The sequence below is a fragment of the Mus caroli genome, unplaced genomic scaffold, assembly GCF_978045245.1.
Source record: "Mus caroli unplaced genomic scaffold, Mus_caroli_1 scaffold_6, whole genome shotgun sequence".
NCBI classification, from domain to species: domain Eukaryota; kingdom Metazoa; phylum Chordata; class Mammalia; order Rodentia; family Muridae; genus Mus; species Mus caroli.
Genome location: NW_028227261.1, coordinates 34,238,404 through 34,258,116, shown reverse-complemented (window position 1 = coordinate 34,258,116; position 19,713 = coordinate 34,238,404). Strand labels below are relative to the sequence as shown.

The 19,713-nt window shown below is 40.7% G+C and overlaps 1 protein-coding gene across 17 annotated transcripts in view; it reads right to left on the bottom strand.

Moving 5' to 3' along the window:
* The window catches only part of Macf1 (microtubule actin crosslinking factor 1), a 341,227-nt gene that overhangs the window by 134,555 nt on the left and 186,959 nt on the right, over positions 1-19,713 (bottom strand). For all 17 annotated transcript variants that reach the window (XM_085838977.1, XM_085838973.1, XM_085838974.1 and 14 more), the window contains 15 exons: positions 18,503-18,607; positions 17,443-17,538; positions 16,482-16,607; positions 14,162-14,314; positions 12,170-12,324; positions 9,163-9,289; positions 8,221-8,404; positions 7,791-7,960; positions 7,346-7,524; positions 6,399-6,537; positions 5,437-5,630; positions 4,061-4,223; positions 3,187-3,270; positions 1,527-1,634; positions 1,191-1,289 (listed from right to left, as the gene is read on the bottom strand). In XM_085838977.1, the coding sequence (XP_085695103.1) occupies positions 1,191-1,289; positions 1,527-1,634; positions 3,187-3,270; positions 4,061-4,223; positions 5,437-5,630; positions 6,399-6,537; positions 7,346-7,524; positions 7,791-7,960; positions 8,221-8,404; positions 9,163-9,289; positions 12,170-12,324; positions 14,162-14,314; positions 16,482-16,607; positions 17,443-17,538; positions 18,503-18,607 (2,082 nt within the window). The remainder of the gene's footprint in view (positions 1-1,190; positions 1,290-1,526; positions 1,635-3,186; positions 3,271-4,060; positions 4,224-5,436; positions 5,631-6,398; positions 6,538-7,345; positions 7,525-7,790; positions 7,961-8,220; positions 8,405-9,162; positions 9,290-12,169; positions 12,325-14,161; positions 14,315-16,481; positions 16,608-17,442; positions 17,539-18,502; positions 18,608-19,713) is intronic.

Below are 19,713 nucleotides of genomic sequence, written 5' to 3'. Positions count from 1 at the left end.
TTCATGTTCATAGATCCAGATGAACTCTCAGCTCCTGTTTCAGTGTCATGCCTGCCTACCTGCTGCCATGCTTTCTCCATTGGTGATCACAGACATTAACCATCTGAAACTGCTGGCCCCAAATAAACTTTTCTATAAGCTTACTTGGTCATGGTTTCATACCCTAACAACAGAAAAGTGTCTGAGACATATCCCTTTCTCTAATGAAAATATTTAAAGGTGGAAGTGACAGGCATATTTGTATATTTGGAAAATTTCACCCACTAAAATTTATTCAAAACTCCGAAGGTTACTCAAAAATGATGCAGTGTATGTTAAGAAACTAGTTGCCTGGTGCCTATGCCATTATCTGAGGTTCTGTTATATGGTGGTTTGAATGAAAAATATCCCCATAGGCATTTGAGCACTCAGTCCCTGTTACTGGGTGTTGTTTGGACAGGTTATACCGTCTTTAGCAAGTGGAGCCTTGTTGGAGGAGTGAGTCACTGGGGGAGAGCTTGAGAGTTTATAGCCTCTCCTCACTTGGCATTCTCCATGTTTCCTATGGTGTAGATGAAAATGTGATCGATCACACAGCTTTCTACACCTGCCACAATGATGAGCATAAATATGATGGGGACAAATCTTATATCTTTGATAAACATGTTGCAGAAAGAAAGTTATAGTGCTTCCAAGAAACAATAATACACATTAAATAAAGTGCCTTTAAACAAAAATACACATAAACCAGGCTGTGCATGTGAGCTGGGGCTTGTAGAAAGTAACTATTTCCTCTAGGAGCACTGGCTTAATGAACCAACAACCAAACTTTCTAGAACATGGTCACTATAAAAAAAAATGGCTGCATGAATTTTATTTATCTTTTAAAAGATGAGGCATGGGAATTCTAGTATGTATTAATAGATCAACTTGAAGACTTGGTACATGTTAGCTACAAGCAATCCTAATGAGCTACACCCTCTGCTTGAGGCATAGCATTTTGTTGTTATTGGTTTATCAAGACAGGGTTTCTCTGTGTAGTCCTGGCTGTCCTGGAATTGCCCTGTAGATCAGGCTAGCCTACTCCTGCTTCTGCCCCCCAAGTGATACACCATCATGTATCATGTATTAAAGGGATACACCATCATGCCTGGTGAAGCACAGGATTTTTAATCATTCTTTCAAAAGAATGGGGACCCAACTATTCTCACCTCTTCCTCTTCCAACCGCCGGAGAGCATCACTGATATATTTTACATGCTGAGTTGTTAATGTCACCAAAGCTGTGTATCGAGTCCTCAAGTCCATGAACTATAGTTCAAAAGAACAATTTAGATAAGTTATTATCCAGAAAAGTAAAATTCAACAGTTGAATAAGGAAGAAAGCAGAAAGATAAGACAAATGAGGTTTTCTTTTTTTTCTCCATTAATTTATTTATTTATTCACTTCACGTCCCGATCACAGACCCTCCTCTCTTCCCAACCCACCTTGCACAGCCACTCCGCCCACTTCCCCTCAGAAGACATGGTTTCCTCCCCTCCACTCACCTCCTGTGTGATGGCATCTGAAGAGGAAATCATGCGGCGGCGCTTGCCTGGAGATTTCTGCTGTGACTCCACGAAGGCTTTGTATGTCATAAGCTGCAACTCATAGTCCTAGGACAAGAGAAATTTGACTTCCATTACTTAAGATCATAGCTAACATATCACACAACAAAAACTTAGTGTTTTCTTGCTGGACTACATTAGTGTTTGTTTAGACTACAAGTTGGCAAATATTGGGCCATCCTACTTGTCAGAAATATTGATTCTGTCTCATAAATTGAGTGTGACTATTTATAAAATAACTTTACTTACACTTATCTATGTATTTATTGGCCAGGGCCTTATGTAGCCTAGGGTGGTCTCAAACTTCCAGTGTAGAAAAAAAAAAAACAGACCTTGAACTTTTGATCCTCCTGCCTAATCCTTCCAAATGCTAGCATTAGAGTTGTGCATTGCTAAGTTCAGTCTTACATGATACTAGAAATTGAAGCCAGAGCTTCACACAGGCAAGGTTTCTGTCAAATGAACACTGCCCACTGCCCAGTTCTTATTCTTTTATTTTAAAAAAGTATCATAAAATATGATTCTTTTGTTTTGTTTTGTTTTTCGAGACAGGGTTTCTCTGTACAGCTCTGGCTGTAAGTCATTAGGCTTGGTGGCAGTCTCTACATCCCCAGGGTGTGTTTTTAATTATAAGAACTTGTTTTTTCTTTCGAGATAGGAGTTCTCTGTGTAGCCCTGGCTGTCCTGGAACCCACTCTGTAGCCCAGGCTGGCCTCGAACTCAGAAATCCGCCTGCCTCTGCCTCCGAGTGCTGGGATTAAAGGCGTGCGCCACCACACCCGGCTATTATGATTCTTTTAAATTTTTTCAATGGCCATACAAAACAATGTGTGGCCTAGACTCAGCCTGTGCATCATACCTTGCTGAATCCTGAGCTTTTAATCAGTGATTTGATGTAATTCTTTGATCTCACTCTTGGAGAAACTGAATTTCAAATAGAGAAAGTGGATTTTCCTAATTCAGTACAGATTAGAAACTGTTTTCAAATCCTTTCCTCATTTTACTTCATATCCCGTGCTTCTCCTGTAACCTGCAGAGTGCTTTCTCCCCACCTTCCAAACTCTCTTCATTTTAACAGCCCCTTATTCACTTATTTATCTTACTACTTCTACTCTCATGCTCCTTATACCTTTCCCCTAAAGACAAGGTTTCTCTGTGTACCCTTGGTCATCCTGGGACTCACTCGATAAACCAGGCTGGCCTCAAACTCAGAGGTCTGCCTGCCTCTGCCTCCTGAGTGCTGGGATTAAAGACCTGCATTACCACTGCCTGGCTCCTGATACCTTTTCTAAGAAACAAATATGATCACCTTGTTCCTATGACCAAAATCTTTCAAGGATATAGGCCCAGTTTCTCAAACATCAATACGTGTAGAATTCATCTAGGGGAACCTTAAAAAAATGTGGAACCAGATTCAATAGGTTGAGGGCATTTCAAGTAGCATCTCAGGTAATAATGTCATTCCTGGCTCAGAGACAGCCTCTAAGGGGTGGGGGCTCTGGCAGAGCTCTCATAGTCCGTGCAGAGAAGGACTTACAGTGATAATGTAGCCTTCCTAAGCTGGAGATCATTTATTCCTTCTGGGATATGGTACAATTACCTTCACAATAGTAGAGTACTGCTGGGAAAATTTTTGACATTGGTCCAACTTTGTCTGATTTCTCTCAATTTCAGCAAAGAGTTCCTAGAAACCAAAGTAACACACATTATCATTGACTACCATCACTCAGCAGTGAGAACTTACCATATTCTAAGGTACTGAATCTCAAACCTTAGAATCATCACAGTAAAAAAGACTAGTTAAGTCACAGACTGAAGGGCTAGTCCTACAGGTTTTGAGTTGGGCCCAGGAACCTAGATTTCTACCATGGTTAAGGTGATACTGATGCTGCTGGTCTTGGAGCTACACTTTGAGAACTACATTCCTTTAATATTTTACATGTAGAGCCTCATGTAGTTTTAGCAATGACTTCATCAGGCAGTTTAAAGGAATAATAAACTGGGCCATTTTAAGGATAAGGAAGTAGAATACTGAAAGGTGGTTAATTTCTTAATGTTTTCTAGCTAGTAAGTAGTATTAAGCCAGGCCTGTAATCAAGACAATTAAAGTCAGACCTCATGTACTTAATAACATGGTATTAAAGTAAAACACCAACCAAAAATGCTTTAAATCATTTTCTTCCACTCATAGTTTTTCAAGCCCCTACAGTCCAGTCCTAGTGTAATAAAATATAATATCAAGAAATAAAATGGAGATGTTTAATAGTTTCAATAAATAGCCATAGAAAATCAGGATTAGAGGACCTAATGGGTCTCTCTCTGGCCTAAATGTAAAATCAGTATCTTTTTCAAAATCACAAACAACAGAGGGGGCCTAGATGTCTGCTCATTTGGAGGAGGTTTAATTGCTGCAGTATTGTCATCTTAAGATGGGCTAGATTCTATTTTGTCCCTTGTTCTGCAGACACACTCACCGTCTGCTGACTAAGCTGCTCTGACAGCACTCTGCTATCCTCTGCCTGGCCAGGCTTCATCATTTCCTGCTGGGCAGTGGTTTCCTCAATCCACTTGATGAGAGTTCCATGGCAGGCTCGGTAATCTCTCAGAACTTCCTGGATACTTTCTACCTCAGATTGCCTGTAGGAACAAATGCAAGCACTGTCAAGAATCCTAATGTTAACACAAATAGAGAGCAGCCACTCAGGCCTCCAGGTGGGCTCAACCATGGAGGGCGGGATTTCACTTGGGGATAAATGATGCAAGGCAGAGTGACGTCTGTGACAGGGTCCTAACAGTAAGTAAAACTAATCCTAAGAGCTCCGAGAAACCCTATGGAGTCAAGCATCTCAAGATAATGCTTGTCAAACTTACCATTTACATCTTTACTTTACAGACTATTGTTAGGGTAACAGGATTGTGATTTATAAAGACTGTAATTTCTTGTAGCAGGAAGTGATGAAAGATAGAGGTTGTTATCTTTAGATATCTGTCAATCTCATTAGCTTTAGGGTAGTAATTTAAGTAGAGACAATACAGACTTATATGAGTTGATTAAACTCCTGTCTGTCCCTGCATATTTTCCTCTCCTCCTTAGCCTAAGAAAGAAGAATTTTCTGTCTCTACTAGTCATATCTCACATCATAAGCAAGACATCAAAATGACAGAAGTGACTTGAACCCACTAAATCAGCAATTGTGAAAGAAGTCATAAATTCTATAAAGCCTCATTCTAAAAATAGATCAAATTAGATTCAAGCCTAATAAAACAAGAACGAAAACCTAAGTTCTCTCCTTAGGAAAGGGTCATCATATAACCATTCAAGTCCATATTAAAAAGAACACAAATCACTTGAGATGTGGCTAAGTGAAACCTGTCTAGTACATACAAGAATCTAATTAATCCCCCAAACTAGGTGGGGCACTGTCATAAATGGCTTAATCAGATAAGGGATGGCACTACCAACAGTATTCCTGCTAGCTGAAAGCAAGCCTGGGATATAAGGGTGATCTGGCTGAGGTACCTATCACCCTACTGATTGTAGGGTTGATTTAACTGATCCAGTTGGCTAAACGGATATCTCTTTCCTCCCTTACTGCTTTATTTTCATGTGTGACCTTTCCAACGCTGTTTTCCCTTCCAAAACAAGCTCTCAAAATGAGCTTCGGGCTAGGGTTGTAGCCTAATGGTGGACCATATGTGCTGGGTTTTAAGTATGCCTTACAATTGATGATTCCAGTGTTTTCTGTGGCTTATCATGTTCAGAATCCATGCTGTTTTAAAATTCTACACACCTCTGTATGAATTTCTACTTTTAAATGTGAATGTAAAAATAGTTGATAGTTGACCTTACCGGGTCTCCAGCTGGGCAATGACACGGTGCCACCGCTCCTGTAGCTGAGAACCTTTCTCCTGATAACGCTCCAAATCCAAGTTTGGCTCTGATGCTGGGTGCCGGGGCTGTTCTGCCACTTTCTTGGCCTTAGTGATTTCCTCATCCAGAACCGAGAACACTGAATTCTTGTCCTTCACTTCACTTAGCCAGTGCTAGAAAAAACACAAGAAACAGGTTAAACATTTTCCTTGCTAAAAGAAAACTAAGGCAAGCAAAAGGACAGTGTCTACAGTAGAGTCACCCTGTTACCTGTGACCCAGAAAGCAGGCCCAGGAAAGGCCACTGCTGAGGACAGGCTCAGCTTTCTTAATGCACACTGGGAGATCTGGGACACCATATGGGAAAATGGGCAGATAGTTTTCCTGTTTGAAACCTGACTTTACTACATATTAGTTTTGAGACCAAGCAAAGTTATGTAGCTGACTAGGTCTTGGTTTTCTCATCTGTCAAGAAACAAAAATTCACTTCTCACAGCAGTTCTTGAGAGTCCAATGAAGTCACAGTAAAGTACTTTACAACGTTTCTTTGATATAAAGGTTGGGTATGTTTAATTAAGCCGTGATTGGACGGGTGAAAAGGCTTCCTTTTCTCTTCCCCTTTTACTAACACATTATTAAAATACATTAAAACAACACTGTGCCTAATCCAAGTGCAAACATGAATCAGTGTCAAGTTATCCCACCCTGAATCCTCTGTTAACCCAAAACAATTGTGCATCAACCTCTTAAGAAACTAGAGAACCGTGGGTGGGTAGGGGATTGAAGGGGTGGATGGGGGACTTTTGGGATAGCATTGGAAATGTAAATGAAGAAAATACCTAATAAATAAATAGAGAGAGAGAGAGAGAGAGAGAGAGAGAGAGAGAGAGAGAGAGAGAGAGAGAGAAAAGAAAAAAAAAACAAAAAACCTAGAGAACCAACCTGTAAGGTGGTCCGGTGGGACTGCAGAGCGGAGAGGTCTGCTGGCACTGCTTCCTCTTGACTCAGCTTGAACTCATAACCCTTGACCAACAGCTCAGCATCCTGTATGCTACGGACTATAACGTCAATTGTCTTTAACCTGCGGGGATAAGATCAACTCCTTCATTAGCACTCTACTTTTTTCACTCTGAGGCAGGATTTCTCTACGTAAACCTGGCTATCCTGGAGCTTACTCAATGGACCAGGCTAGCTTTAAACTCTGTGATCCACCTGTCTCTCCCTCCCAAAGGCTGGACCACAGCATGCCAAGAACTTGAGTTCTAAAATGTGGATTACTTAAGCTCAAACTTTAAATTGCCCAAATCAGTTTTACCACATTAAATGATGACAAGCTTTTGTATAAGTGAGAAAGCCTGATCATGCATACTGTTGGTTTGAGCTAATTCAGAGTGAAATTCTAAGTGGCACTAAGATAGGCCACATGTGGTAGCAAGAAGGAGTGAGACCAAAAGTCTACTTGAAACAAAAGACCTAAGATCTGCCATTGCTCAAAGTTACAGGTAGAGATGGGCGAGGAGGGAAAAGAGTTTCAAACACTAACGTGTGGTACAGTTTTAATTCTTTGTCTCTTTCTATTTTCCTTATTATCTTTAAGTGTTGTTTCTGGAGGTGTCGAATCAAATAAAAACGTGATAAGAAACAGACCTAACAATTCAAGTTTATTCCTCACCCATAACACTGGCATTTGTTATTGTAGTTCAAATAGATTTATTCCATGTTACTTAGGAACTAAAGCCAAAATTTCTCAGCCTAGACACCTACTCTTCAAGAGCTGCAGTCTTTCAGATCATTCATTGAACAATCTCAATAGAAAATGACTGCCCTTTGGATCTAAGACTTCAGCTTACTCAGACTGATAGTAGAGAGATCACAGACATGGTACTCACTTATTCAGATAGACAGTAGACAGACCATAGACATGGTCCATCTTCTCTACCATCAGGTTCAGCTCTGAGCGCAGAGTTGTGGCACTTGTGCCTGATGGAGATTGCTGGAGAAAGACGTTGCATTTCATAGAAATAGCATCCAGGTCAGATCTCAAATGTTGCAAATCCTCCTGTGTGTGCTATCAGAACAAAATGCACAACAAAGATGGAGACACAGTGAAAAATGTTAGAAAGTAGTCCTATTTGCAATTGGAAATGAATCAATTCAATTATGTATTTGAAGCTTAAATCCTACTCTTCCGTAGTAAATGGCACTTCCACAGGCTGCAGGGATGGATGAATTCCTGAGCAGGGCTGACCTAAGCCTATTGCCTCACTTCTTAGAAGCCACACATTTACTTCCTAACTCAATCTAAAAGGAGTTACTCTTCCTCCTGCAGCTCACCTCCTGCTCTGCAATCCTCAATGTGATGTCCTGCCTGGCATCTCTGTCAGTCTTGGAGCTGGCTGGAGACTGAATTTGTTTGAGCAGTCTTTGCTCACACTCCTCCAGGCGTAGTCGGATATTCTTTAGCTCTGAGATGTATACCTTGGCCAAAGTCTCTTCTTTGTCCTCTGTGAACACACAAGCACAGGTCACTAAGCTCCACCTGAAGACAATAGAGCTAATACAAAGGGCACCACTGGCTCCAGCAGATCAGAAATCTCATTGATGAAAGCAAGGTCTTACGTTGGAAATATCCTGCCTGACCTTCAAGTGTCTGCATTACATATTAGCATTAAGGTTCTGAAGAAATGTGACGGGGGCTGGCGAGATGGCTCAGTGGGTAAGAGCACTCCCTCCCTCCCTCTCTCCCTCTGCCTTGTGTACACACCATTCTCCAGTGATTTCATCAGGTGCTGGAAGTGGGTTTTACAAGCTTCCACCTCCTCCTCTATTCGCAAGCGATCGGCCACAGAGAAGAGGGCAGACTCATGGCTGTCCTGTAGAAAGTCTTCATAGTGGGCCTGGAGGTTCTTCATAACCTGGTGGCACTCTCCTGGTGCTAAGGAACGAAGCTAAAGACAACAGAATACAATAGAATAGAAAAATACCACTTATTCTCTCCTTTTTTTTATTGATTCTGTTGACTCTATAAACATATATTCAAAAATGCACAAATCTGCTGGGCATAATGGCACACATCTTTAATACCACCCACAGGACAGACAAAAGCAGACAGAGTGAGTTCCAGGCCAGCCAGGGTTACGGAGTGAGACTTTGTCTTGAATGAATGAGTGAATTACTGTAAACATGTTGATTTTCAATAACCAAATTCATCTATATAATCAACATTCTAATCTAAACAACATTAGGAGCAACCCCGCCCCATACTATCCCTCAAACTCCACTGTACAATGTTCCTTGTCCTTCCCACATTCACAGTCTTACTAAATAATCTATGTTAGCCTTGAACTCATAATCCTCGAGTCTCAACTCCAGGGGCTAGGATTACAGAGGTATGTCATTAGTTGTAACCTGGATGTAAGTTAATAAAAGTAGACAAGTGGTCACGCACTCTATACTCTGTGTATTCTTACACAAGAGTGGCACCTTCTCCACACAGCGAGAAAATTGTACTCTCTTACTTTCATCTGCCATTTCTTTACCTCTCAAACTGCTAGTTGCTAATGGTCTCAGGTCCCTAATTCTGAAATAGCATCCTGGACTCAACCATACCTCATTGTTCTGGGGGAAAAGTTTCAGAAATGAAAGAACTACTTCTGACAAAGCTTACCAACCAGGTATCAGCCAAAGGCAACAGCTTCCCAATTACCTTTTCTAAGTTCCAGGTCTGTACTGTATCAAGGTCCTTTCGCAAGTAGTTCCAGGAGATAAGGCTTTTGGTGTTAATGTGTAGCTGGTGCCAAAGGGCCATCACCTTCTGGTAAGACTGTTCCACCCTAGAAACAACAGAAATAAACTACATGTCAGAGATGTGACTGCAGAGGAGAGCTCTGTGCTAAGCAGGAAAAGAGAGCTAGTTTTGACTACACAGATAATTTTAGAATTGATTGTCATATTTGATTTGGCTTATCTATGGAATTACATCAGAATATATTTCCAATAGAAGCAAAGTTACCTGAATGTAAGATGATTACAAGAAGTCAGACAGAAAAAAAAAAAAATGACAAGGAAAGCAAGAATACAAAGAATATAGATAAAAATATTCCCTTTAGAACTGTTGGAAGACTGTACCAACACTTCTTAATAGTGATTTATTGTGCTCTACATAGTCAAAACATGCTGAAATAGCAACTTAAGCTCACTTGGGAAACGAGATAAGCACCCCATGCCTACTTCAATCTAAAGCCTAGAGGGCTTGCAGATAAACATACATATACTCATGGAACCATTAAGTTATCTCAAATATCTTCAAGGTGAGAAGAAAATATGAGACACAAAGTATAAGACAGGAAATCAGGCATCAGGAGTGATACAAATTATTGATATAGAATTTATAGTTACTTTTAAAAAATCCATCAGTTTATTTTTCTATATGTGAGAAATCCCACAGGAAGTTCATTTAAGTGGTAATCTCAAAAGAAGAATAAAACACAAAGAAAAAATAGAAAACAAGGTATTAGAGAATGAGCCTGGGTGCCCCAGTGTGATAAATGGAGATTCCTAAGAACAAAACAAATCAACCAACAACTCATCCACTCCAAACACAGAGGACAATACAGATAGAAGTGAAGAATATCATATTAGATGAAAGAATCCGGTCTCATAGAAACTAGTATTCCATGTGTACTTGTTCATTTGTGGAAACTAAGGGAGGGGAGAATGTGAGACAGTAACATGAACCTGGATTCCTGGGCATAGAAAGACACAAAGGCAATGAAGGTGAACAAGTACACTCAATGAAGCATCTTGCTTGTATAATACATACTATTAAAAAAAAGTATTAATTCAGGAATTTTTTATGAGATCTGAAAGAAGTCCCAGATTTTGTTCATGTCCACTGAATAGAGAGAGACTCATCCAAAGACAGATCAGAAAGAAGAGTTTAAAGGTGCTATACCAGAGAAACTAAGCTTGCATTTAAAAGGCAGAAATTCTTAACTATTCCTCATCATTATGCTGGTAGAAAAAGATTCTACTCAGAAGCATCATGAAGATGGACGAATATAACAGTTTTGTACACTTGTTACAATTGCTCACTACAAATGGTGACTTTTTACTGCTATATACTCTTTTAAAAACCAAGATGCCATCTTTGTCACTAAGTTTACAGAGAACATGTTAAGTCGATAGAGAAGACTTGGAACCTAGGAATCAGTGGTTACAACTCCAAGGATACATAAATAGAACCCTAAGATGAGGGGCTGGTGGGATAGCTCAGTGGGTAAGAGCACCCGACTGCTCTTCCAAAGGTCCAGAGATCAAATCCCAGCAACCACATGGTGGCTCACAACCATCCGTAACGAGATCTGACTCCCTCTTCTGGTGTGTCTGAAGACAGCTACAGTGTACTTACATATAATCAATAAATAAATCTTAAAAAAAAAAAAAAAAAAAAAAAAAAGAACCCTAAGATGAAGGTGACATAAGTTCTAGAATCAATCTAGAATCAGGCCTGCAGAACAGATCCACATGGGGAGAGGACAGCAAAATGGGCCAAGAAAGGGTTCCAAGAGAAGAAAAAGGTGAAAGTTATCTGTGGCAGTTGGCAATATTGAAAAGCCTTTTGGAGGGAGGGAGGGAGGGAGGAAGGGAGGGAGGGAGGACGGACGGACTTGGAAATATGTCTTTAATATGCAAATAGAAAGATAAGCAAACCCAAATGGAAAGTGTTACTGTAAGGAAACAATTACTAACGCACTGTCTGCTCACCTATTCCTTCATTCTTCTAACTCAGCAGCCATTTACTGAGAACCTAGGTGCCAAGAATGAATCTAGAATGTACTGAATTGTTGCAGGGTTTTTGATCACATTGTGAACCTTGAGATTGTGTTATTGACTGAAAAAAAATTGTCAATAGTTGTGGCACACACCTTTAATACCTCTGGCTGGAATACAAATATACTCTAGGTACATACCTTCAATCACAAACAATGAAGGCAAAGTTAGACTGTACAAGGAAGCACCTCTGTTTGAAAGTGATGTCTAATCGAGTGGCAGACCAAGTGACAAATCAGAGAAAGGTGTGACAGAATAGTCTATGCCCAAGCTATTTAAAAGAGCAGTAACTGCTAACCCTGCTATTAACCCTGAGCTACTTAACTAATCCAAGCTACTAACTGAACTATTGCAAGGGCAGTGAAGAGAAATAAAAAGAGCAAGAGATAGTTTTACTGGGAAAATTTTACAGAGACAGCGAGACACAGGTGAAGACAGAATGAGCCAGAGAATGAGAAGCCAAAAGATTTAAACAAATTGCCAAGTTAGTATGAGACCAAGCAGAGAAATTCTGGAAAACTGAGAGAAGCCAGATTAAATCAGTCAGCTTAGAGAGAAGTTTGAGCCAGAACAGTTGAGTTGAATCAGCCAGCAGGAGTTCAGAAAGAACTAAAAAGGGTGAGCTTATTCAGCAGTAAGACTCCAAGGCTGAAAACATTCTAGGTCTAGATTAGATTGTATGGAGGCTAGAAGCTTCCAGGACTAGGCCTAGGTTAGCAGACAAAGCCTTGGAGACAACAATTACTACAGGAGAATAAAAAATACTTTACACTGGATTATTTCACCTGAAGAACAGGTTTATTAAAGATCTACCTGGCTGGCAGTGGGACACTTGATACACCTAATGAGGTCTGTACCAAATAGCACAGGGCCACAGTTACCTGCTGGCCATTTCAATGGCCTCCTTATTTGGTGGGGGAATGAGGAAGCAAACTGATGGAACCATTGCCTCGTTCCCTGTAGGGCTGATCACCTTCCATTTGGTCCTCTGAGAATTATCTTCCAGCACACATTCATCATTTTTGCAAATAGTTATCTAAAAAGATAAAGTCACAAATTATTGCTACAGAGAAATCAACAACCACTACTGATGTCTGATCCTAAGACTCTGTGGCATAGCTAAGAAAAACGTCTTCTCTCAGTGTGATGGCTTGTGTATGCATAGCCCAGGAAGTGGCACTGTTAGGAGGTTTACTCTTGTTGAAGTAGGTGTGGCCTTGTTGGAGCAGAGGTGTCACAGTGGGTTTGGGCTTTAAGACCTTCATCCTATCTGCCTGGAAGCCAGACTTCTCCTAGCAGCCTTCAGATGACCATGAAGAACTCTCAGCTCTTCCTGCACCATGCCTGCCTGGACTCTGCCATGCTCCTGCCTTGATGATAGTGGACTGAACTTCTGAGCCTATAAGCCAGCCCCAATTAAATATTGTCCTTAAGAGTTGCCTTGGTCATGGTTTCTGTTCACAGCAGCAAAACCCAAACTAAGACAATCAATGGGTAAAGGTCCTTGGTTGCCAGGCAGGCCTGATAATCTGAATTCCATTCCTGAAACCTACGTGGTGGAAAGTAAATTCAACTACCAAAGGTTCCCTTCTGACTTACATTCACACAGGAGCACATGTGCACCAGGGCATTCATGTGTCCCTTACATTTATACAAGCATACATCTAAGCACAAAATAAATAAACATTTTTCCTTAGGCCCAGTGCTTGAAGAGTTTGATGTGCAAGTATGAGAACCAGAGTTCAGATTCTTAGTGTCACATGAGAGCCAGGTGGACAAGACAGACCACCTGTTATCCAAGTGATGAGGACGCACAGGAAGAGATCCCAAGGCAACCTGGCTAACTAGACTCGCTCAGTCAGCAAGCTCCAACTACCAAGAATCCCAACCTCAGTAAATGAAGCGTAGCGTGATACAAGAACCTCTGTCCTGTGCATGCACAAGCACCCTTGCGTATACATATTCCATTTAAACACATATACATTCATGCAAACACACCATACATGCTTACATATGCAAAATATAAACACTGTGTTATCAAGGCACTATTTTGTTCACTGTCCCTTGCAAGTATGCTCAATAAATCTGTTTCATTCTTAAAGAAAAAGAACACAGGGAGTAGGAGGGAGGACTGGCTCACTATCACTTAGTGGGGGCCCCTGAAACTTTTAAATCCATGTCCCATCAAATAAGTCAAGGAAAGGGGTATTGACCAAGCCCCTGTTGCATGTGGAGTGACTAACATGTGAGTTCCAAGGAGACCCTAAGCCATCAAGAATAGTCTCTGTGCCAGCACCATAGAGTAGGGTTGCCCCCATGCTCTTCCTACCAGGCTCCTGAAAACGCTTCATCATTTTGAATCATCAGTTCTTTACCTTAAGAGACAAATAATAAATGTGATCTGTTTTAGAAACAGAAACCTAGAGACCACTCCTAATTCATTCTTTGAGTTTTACACTATGTAGTCTGGCAGGCCTGAACTTACCCTCCCTAGTCCTGGAATTATAGGTGTATATCAACATAATCATTTCACTCCGACTCCTGTACAATAGAGTTTTACTCAGTGCCATGCTATGTGTATCTCCAAAGTATAACAAAGTCCTACTCCATCAACATTTAGGCAATTAATGAATGACAATGCCAGTCACTAAGGTAAGAAGGATTTGGGGTTTTTTTGTTTGTTTGTTTTATTTTGTCTTCTTTTTTTTAATGATAAAAGAGATATTTTTATACTTAATTTCCTATTTTCAAACACTCTTAAATAGGACTACTACTACTTCTTCTTCCTCCTCGTCCTCCTCCTCTTTCTCCTCCTCCTTCCTCTCGTTCTCATCTCCTTCCCTCTAGAGCCCAGGCACCTGCTGCATGCCCACCTCAATCTGCCGGTAGTCACAGATGGCCTTCACAGATAAAGTGCTCTTCAGCACATGGTCTGGATTGCGTGGCTTTAGCTGAACAATGGTTTTTGATCTCCCAACAAGACTGGCAACGGAACTCTTGGACTGTATAAGCTGCTCCTTTTCATCCTATAAAATAAGAAAACCAAAAAGACATTAATGATGGTATTCTGAGTCACTAAGCCAATAATGAAAATGCAGTGCTCCACCCCCTAAGAGAATATTATTTCTCAGCTATGTGGGGATACTCAGTGGAGCTGCCTTATGTAATGATATAAACAAGGATAAAGAAAAAAGGAGAGACTGTCTGTCTTGGTTCCAAGGCTTTTGTACTCTAACTTTGCAGCCCTTCTCCTTGTACTCTAAACAATGACCAATAAAGCCACATGCAAGAAATAAAACAAAACAAAACAAAACAAAACAAAACAAAACAAAACAAAACAAAACAGATGTCTAGCTGTCAAATACAGCTAGGTAACTAATTAAGAACTTCCTCAAGTACAGCTCAGAACAAATGCTGTTGGTGAAAATGTCATGACAAATGACTTAGGATTAACCTTGCCGTGCTGTGTTCATATATATATTTGATTGGGTTGAATGAAGTATCATGCAAAGTCAACATTCTAAAATCTCTATAAACCCAATTACCTTAAAAGTTAATAAACTTGTCAACAAAATTGGTAGCAGTATACTACCAATTCCATTGGAGAGTAAATGGTAACTTGTTATCTACTGGCCAGAATGTTCCAAACAATGGTGAGGCATGAAAGTCCCCAGAAAGAGAACTTTCTTAGGATGGACAGGGGTTCGATAAGAGTAAAGAGTTAATAATGTTAAGAAATACCATTAAAGGATTAAGAATATGCAGGTAAAGGAAAAGAAATTCTTAAACAAACTACCTGTGCCTGTCCCCGGGAGCATGATTGGAAGAAATACAACTTTAACTCATTAGTTAAGAAAGAGGGATGGAGTAAATCAGGGAGACAGCCACACTTCTATAGTTGCGAGCTGGTCTACCCATTCCAGTTTCCTTGCAATAAAGATGTCTAACCCACAAGCCAAATATCTCTAGCTCCGGAGACCAAGTGCTCGTCGTGGTAAAAGCTCTGAAAAGAACCAGAGGCCAGGACAGGTGCTCTGGAACCTGGTGAACAAGCTGAGGAGCAGACCCAGGTGTGACTCCATGTCCCGATGATGCCGCCAACCCGATGCCCCTGACCTGGAGAAGAGGTAACAGAGCAGCGAGCACCCTCCTTGAGAAGAGAAGATATGACAATTCCAGAGGAGTACCCTATGACCGGAAGGTACTCTGTGGGAGGGAGGAGATCAGAGCCAAGGATGACATTCCTCCTTCACACTCGCAGTACCTCCAAGAGAGACATTTCAAAGACAGTAACTGTAAAGTCAGGTTTTATCCTTCATTCCAAGTTAACACTCCATGTAAACTGGATGTAAAGCTACTTATGGGTTCACTATGTCTGAAATTGTTATTAAAAAAGAAAGGAAAAAGAAAAAAATGAAAAGAAAATTAGGCCAGTACTAACAGTGGTACAGTGCTTGCATGTCATGCACAAGACTCTTTAAGCATGAACCTCAATTCCACAAAAATGTCCTAGTTTCACCCACAAAATAAATTAATAAATAAATAAAACTAAAGGGAAGCAAAACAAAAATGCCTTGGGTTATTCTGGTTCTCATATTTAAACTCATCTCCTGAGATGCACACATAATACCCCAGCTGCGTACACCCTGAGATGCAGCTGGGCCCTGTCTTGCCAATTCTGTATAATGTGTAATATTACATTAAAAATTGGGCAAATAGTGTATCACCTATAACTGAGATGTTAATGTTGGCCTTAGTATCTAAAATCAACTTTCTAATATCTCATTACCTAAAGAAACAGTCAAGGAGGGGAAATCTGGCTCAGATTTCTCTTTCTGTGTCTCAAAAGAGAAAGAACAAATCTGATGTCACTCACTGCCCTTCAGCTTGGGCCTTGGCCCCACTGACTGCAATAAACTAGGGGCGATGCAAAGGAAGCACAGGGCAGTCAGCGGCTCAGGGAGTCGTGACAAGGACTCTACCTCAGCAAATCCAAAGAAAGCCCATTAGCAACTTCTTCAGAGAAGGAAAGCAAAGAGATGACAAAACTCACTAGACAACTGGATGTGAGCCACACTTCATTGTAAGAAAGACCCGCTGCCCTAGAGCTTTCAAGGATATGAATTTCAGCAGCAGCTGACACAGTTTACTCTGTTTCTCAGAAGCAAAAGTCCCCACCAAGGCAACACCCACCATGGAGTCCTGGAGCAGATCCTCCAGGCGAGACAGACTGGTGCTGTGGTCGCAGGTATATTTCCGTTTGATGGAGTCTTGGAGGTTTCTCAGAAATGACTCCAGGTCTCGGGCATCACTGAAGAACTATGGAACAAAAGGAAAGGGTGGCTAGTGCTCAGTGCCTCAGCACAGGAGGAGGCTCACAAAGAAGGAATCTTATGTGCCAAGCACAGCAAAACTGATTGCACTCTCCTGGACCAGAAGTACAAACGAGAGGCTTTAAAAAGCCACCTCAGTAAAACGGAAGTGATGCATTCAAGTAAAACTCACTAGTTCCTATATGAATGCCAGCCTGTCTAACCCTTCTTGATTTCTGTCTAGTGGCAGCACTTGGCCTGAGGCCTATTTCATGAAATAACCTAAAAGCTAAGTAAACTAGCATTTACTTCAATAATGTAATTATATGACCAAAGAGACAAACTTAAAAGAGAAAATAACTTATTTCCTCCTTCATCTTCACCTGAAGCAAAATGTATACTCTTTGATGTGATAGGATGGGGGGCAGGGAAAATCTTAATATTTTACAGATGTTCTCTTTAAGGGGTAGTCCATGCCTCCTTCTCTTGAAGCTGGGCACCATTTGGGATTAAACAGCCTCCTTCCTAACTAGAGCAACCTGCAGCCAGGTATATGACAGCAAGATGAAGAGAACATAGAAGAGAAAACCCACTCAGTAGAGCCCAGTACAAATAGTTGAAACAACTATGATTTTAGAGTCCATTTGTACTGTAAAAGATAAGTTTGTTGAGGCAGGATCTCATATACCCCAAGGCTCACCTTAAACTTCTGATCTTCCTAACTCTATCTCCTGGGTGCTAGAATTACAGTGTGTAGCATCCAGTTCTACCATATGGATATATTTTTAACCTAATGTTTGGCATAAATGGGTTTACCACCACCACCACCACCAAGACCATACCTGGAAGTAAGCTGCATTCTCTTTTACATGTTGTTCAACACACAAGCACAGCTGCTTCATCCATTGCAACTGGGACTGGACAGCAGCACTATATGCCTGTAACAGCCAAGCACATGTGCATGAGTCTCCCAGGCTCAAAATATATGTGTGAGGCTCTTTCCAAGTACAATCCTGCTACTGAACGAGGAGAAATTGGAGAGGCATCGCTGACGGACAGCTAGGCAATGCTTCTCAGGAGAAAGAAGCTTGCCTTTCATCCAACACAGATGTGATAAAAAGGGGTTCCCCAGAAAAAGCCTCTTCTATATTCAAGTATAATTAAATGACCAAGCCAGAAAAAACATAGCATAAATCAATCAATAAATCAATCAACCCTTCCTGATTCTTCTACTGTTTCTCTTCTCTGGATAATAGCACTATATCAACAAGTAGGATGTGGGACTAGAGGTGGCTCAGTGGTTAAGTGCATTAGTGCCCTTGCAGAGGACCTGGGTTTGGTTTCCAGCACACACATGGTGGCTCCCAGCTCTCAGGGGATCCAACACCATTTTTAGGCATCCACAGATACAAGGCATGCATGTGGTACACAAACATATATGGAGGCAAAACACTCATACACATAAAATAAAAATAAAAATCTTTTTAAAAAAGGAAGATGAATCCGTTACTTTTAAATGATGAAGAGTTGTTTTAAAAAAAGACACAAGCTCTTTCTTTAATAAGTCAAAAGTGAATAAAATAAAGAAAAGAAAAGAAGCCAATATAAAAACAAATGATGTGAACCAGGTGTGGTGGCCCATGCCTTTAATCCCAGCACTTGGGAGGCAGAGGCAGGCAAATTTCTGAGTTTGAGGCCAGCCTGGTCTACAAAGTGAGCTCCAGGATAGCCAGGGCAACACAGAGAAACCCTGTCTCGGAAAACCAAAAAACAAACAAACAAACAAACAAAAAAAAAAAACAAATTATGTGGAATTTCACCAGGCCTTGGAAGAACAAAGCTCCTGATCTCAGAATTTTTATCACACTACCTTTTAACTTCACACATTTTATAATCACATACCTCTACTGTTTGCTTAGCTGGGTGGTTCTCAAGTGACAACAGCTCCGCTGTATCTTGTAGAGAACGAAATACATCTTGTTTCCCTTCCAGTTCCATTGTCAACTCCTGCAAATTGAATTTAATTTTATAGAATAAATGCTATTGTGGAAGAAGAAGCAATAAAGAAAACAATGCTTCCTGCCTGACTTTAAGGAGCCTATAAAAGGATCGATACCAAAATATGAGGTATAAACTGCAAATGCCTAGGTATCTCAGAAAAGGGCAAAACCCATGGAATTAAGGGGAAGGGACTCACAAAATACAATAGGACCTGAGCTAGCCCTGAGTAGACTGGGAGAACTCAGGAGGCACAGAAAAGAGCAAACATGGTTAGGAAGGCTAGTGAGCCAGCACCATACAAGTACCCCACACTGGAGACAGAGCACTGGCAGGCAGGCTTTGCTTCACTATTTTCTCAGCTCAAAATGTCCTCCTCTGACATAAAATTCTATTAATACAAGACACAATTTAAATGCTGGCTTTTTTATGAACTCTTATACCAGATTTAATATTTTCTCCTTTATGTTTCAGAGCACGTTTTGTGTATGTCTAGCGGCCTCATAGTTTCCACACTCATTATTTACAGCATCAGAACATCCAGTCTTTCCTCTTCTCTTCAGAGGCTTCCTACGTCCTTCTCTAATCAGGCAATACTCACAGTTTTTACTAACTGTAGATTAATGGAACTAAACCAACCAAAGCGGGTGCTAGTAGAAGAGTGGACTGTTTGCATAAAGATGCTTTAAAACCCTGTGTATGGAAATACTGAAAGTAGCAAAAAAATACTCCCACTTACTTGTCTACTTCTTCATTATAAAGAATAGAAGGCAAAGCAGGAGAGATGGCTTGGTGGTTAAAAGCACTGGCTGCTCTTCCGGAGAACCCAGGTTCAATTCCCAACACCCACAGGGTAGCTCACAACTGTCTGTAACTCACATATGTGGTACACAGACAATATGCAAGCAAAATACCCATACATATAAAATAAGTATTTTTTTTTTTAAGTTTAAAAAGGAGTGGGGAAAGAGAGAGACAGAGACAGAGAAGAGGGGGTGGAGAGAAGGAGGGAGGAGAGAGTAGAAGGCATTGCCCCATTAATGATGAATATTCCCGACCATTTTACATGTTAAGAGATAAAGACCAAAATGTTAATAAAAATTCAACTATTATAG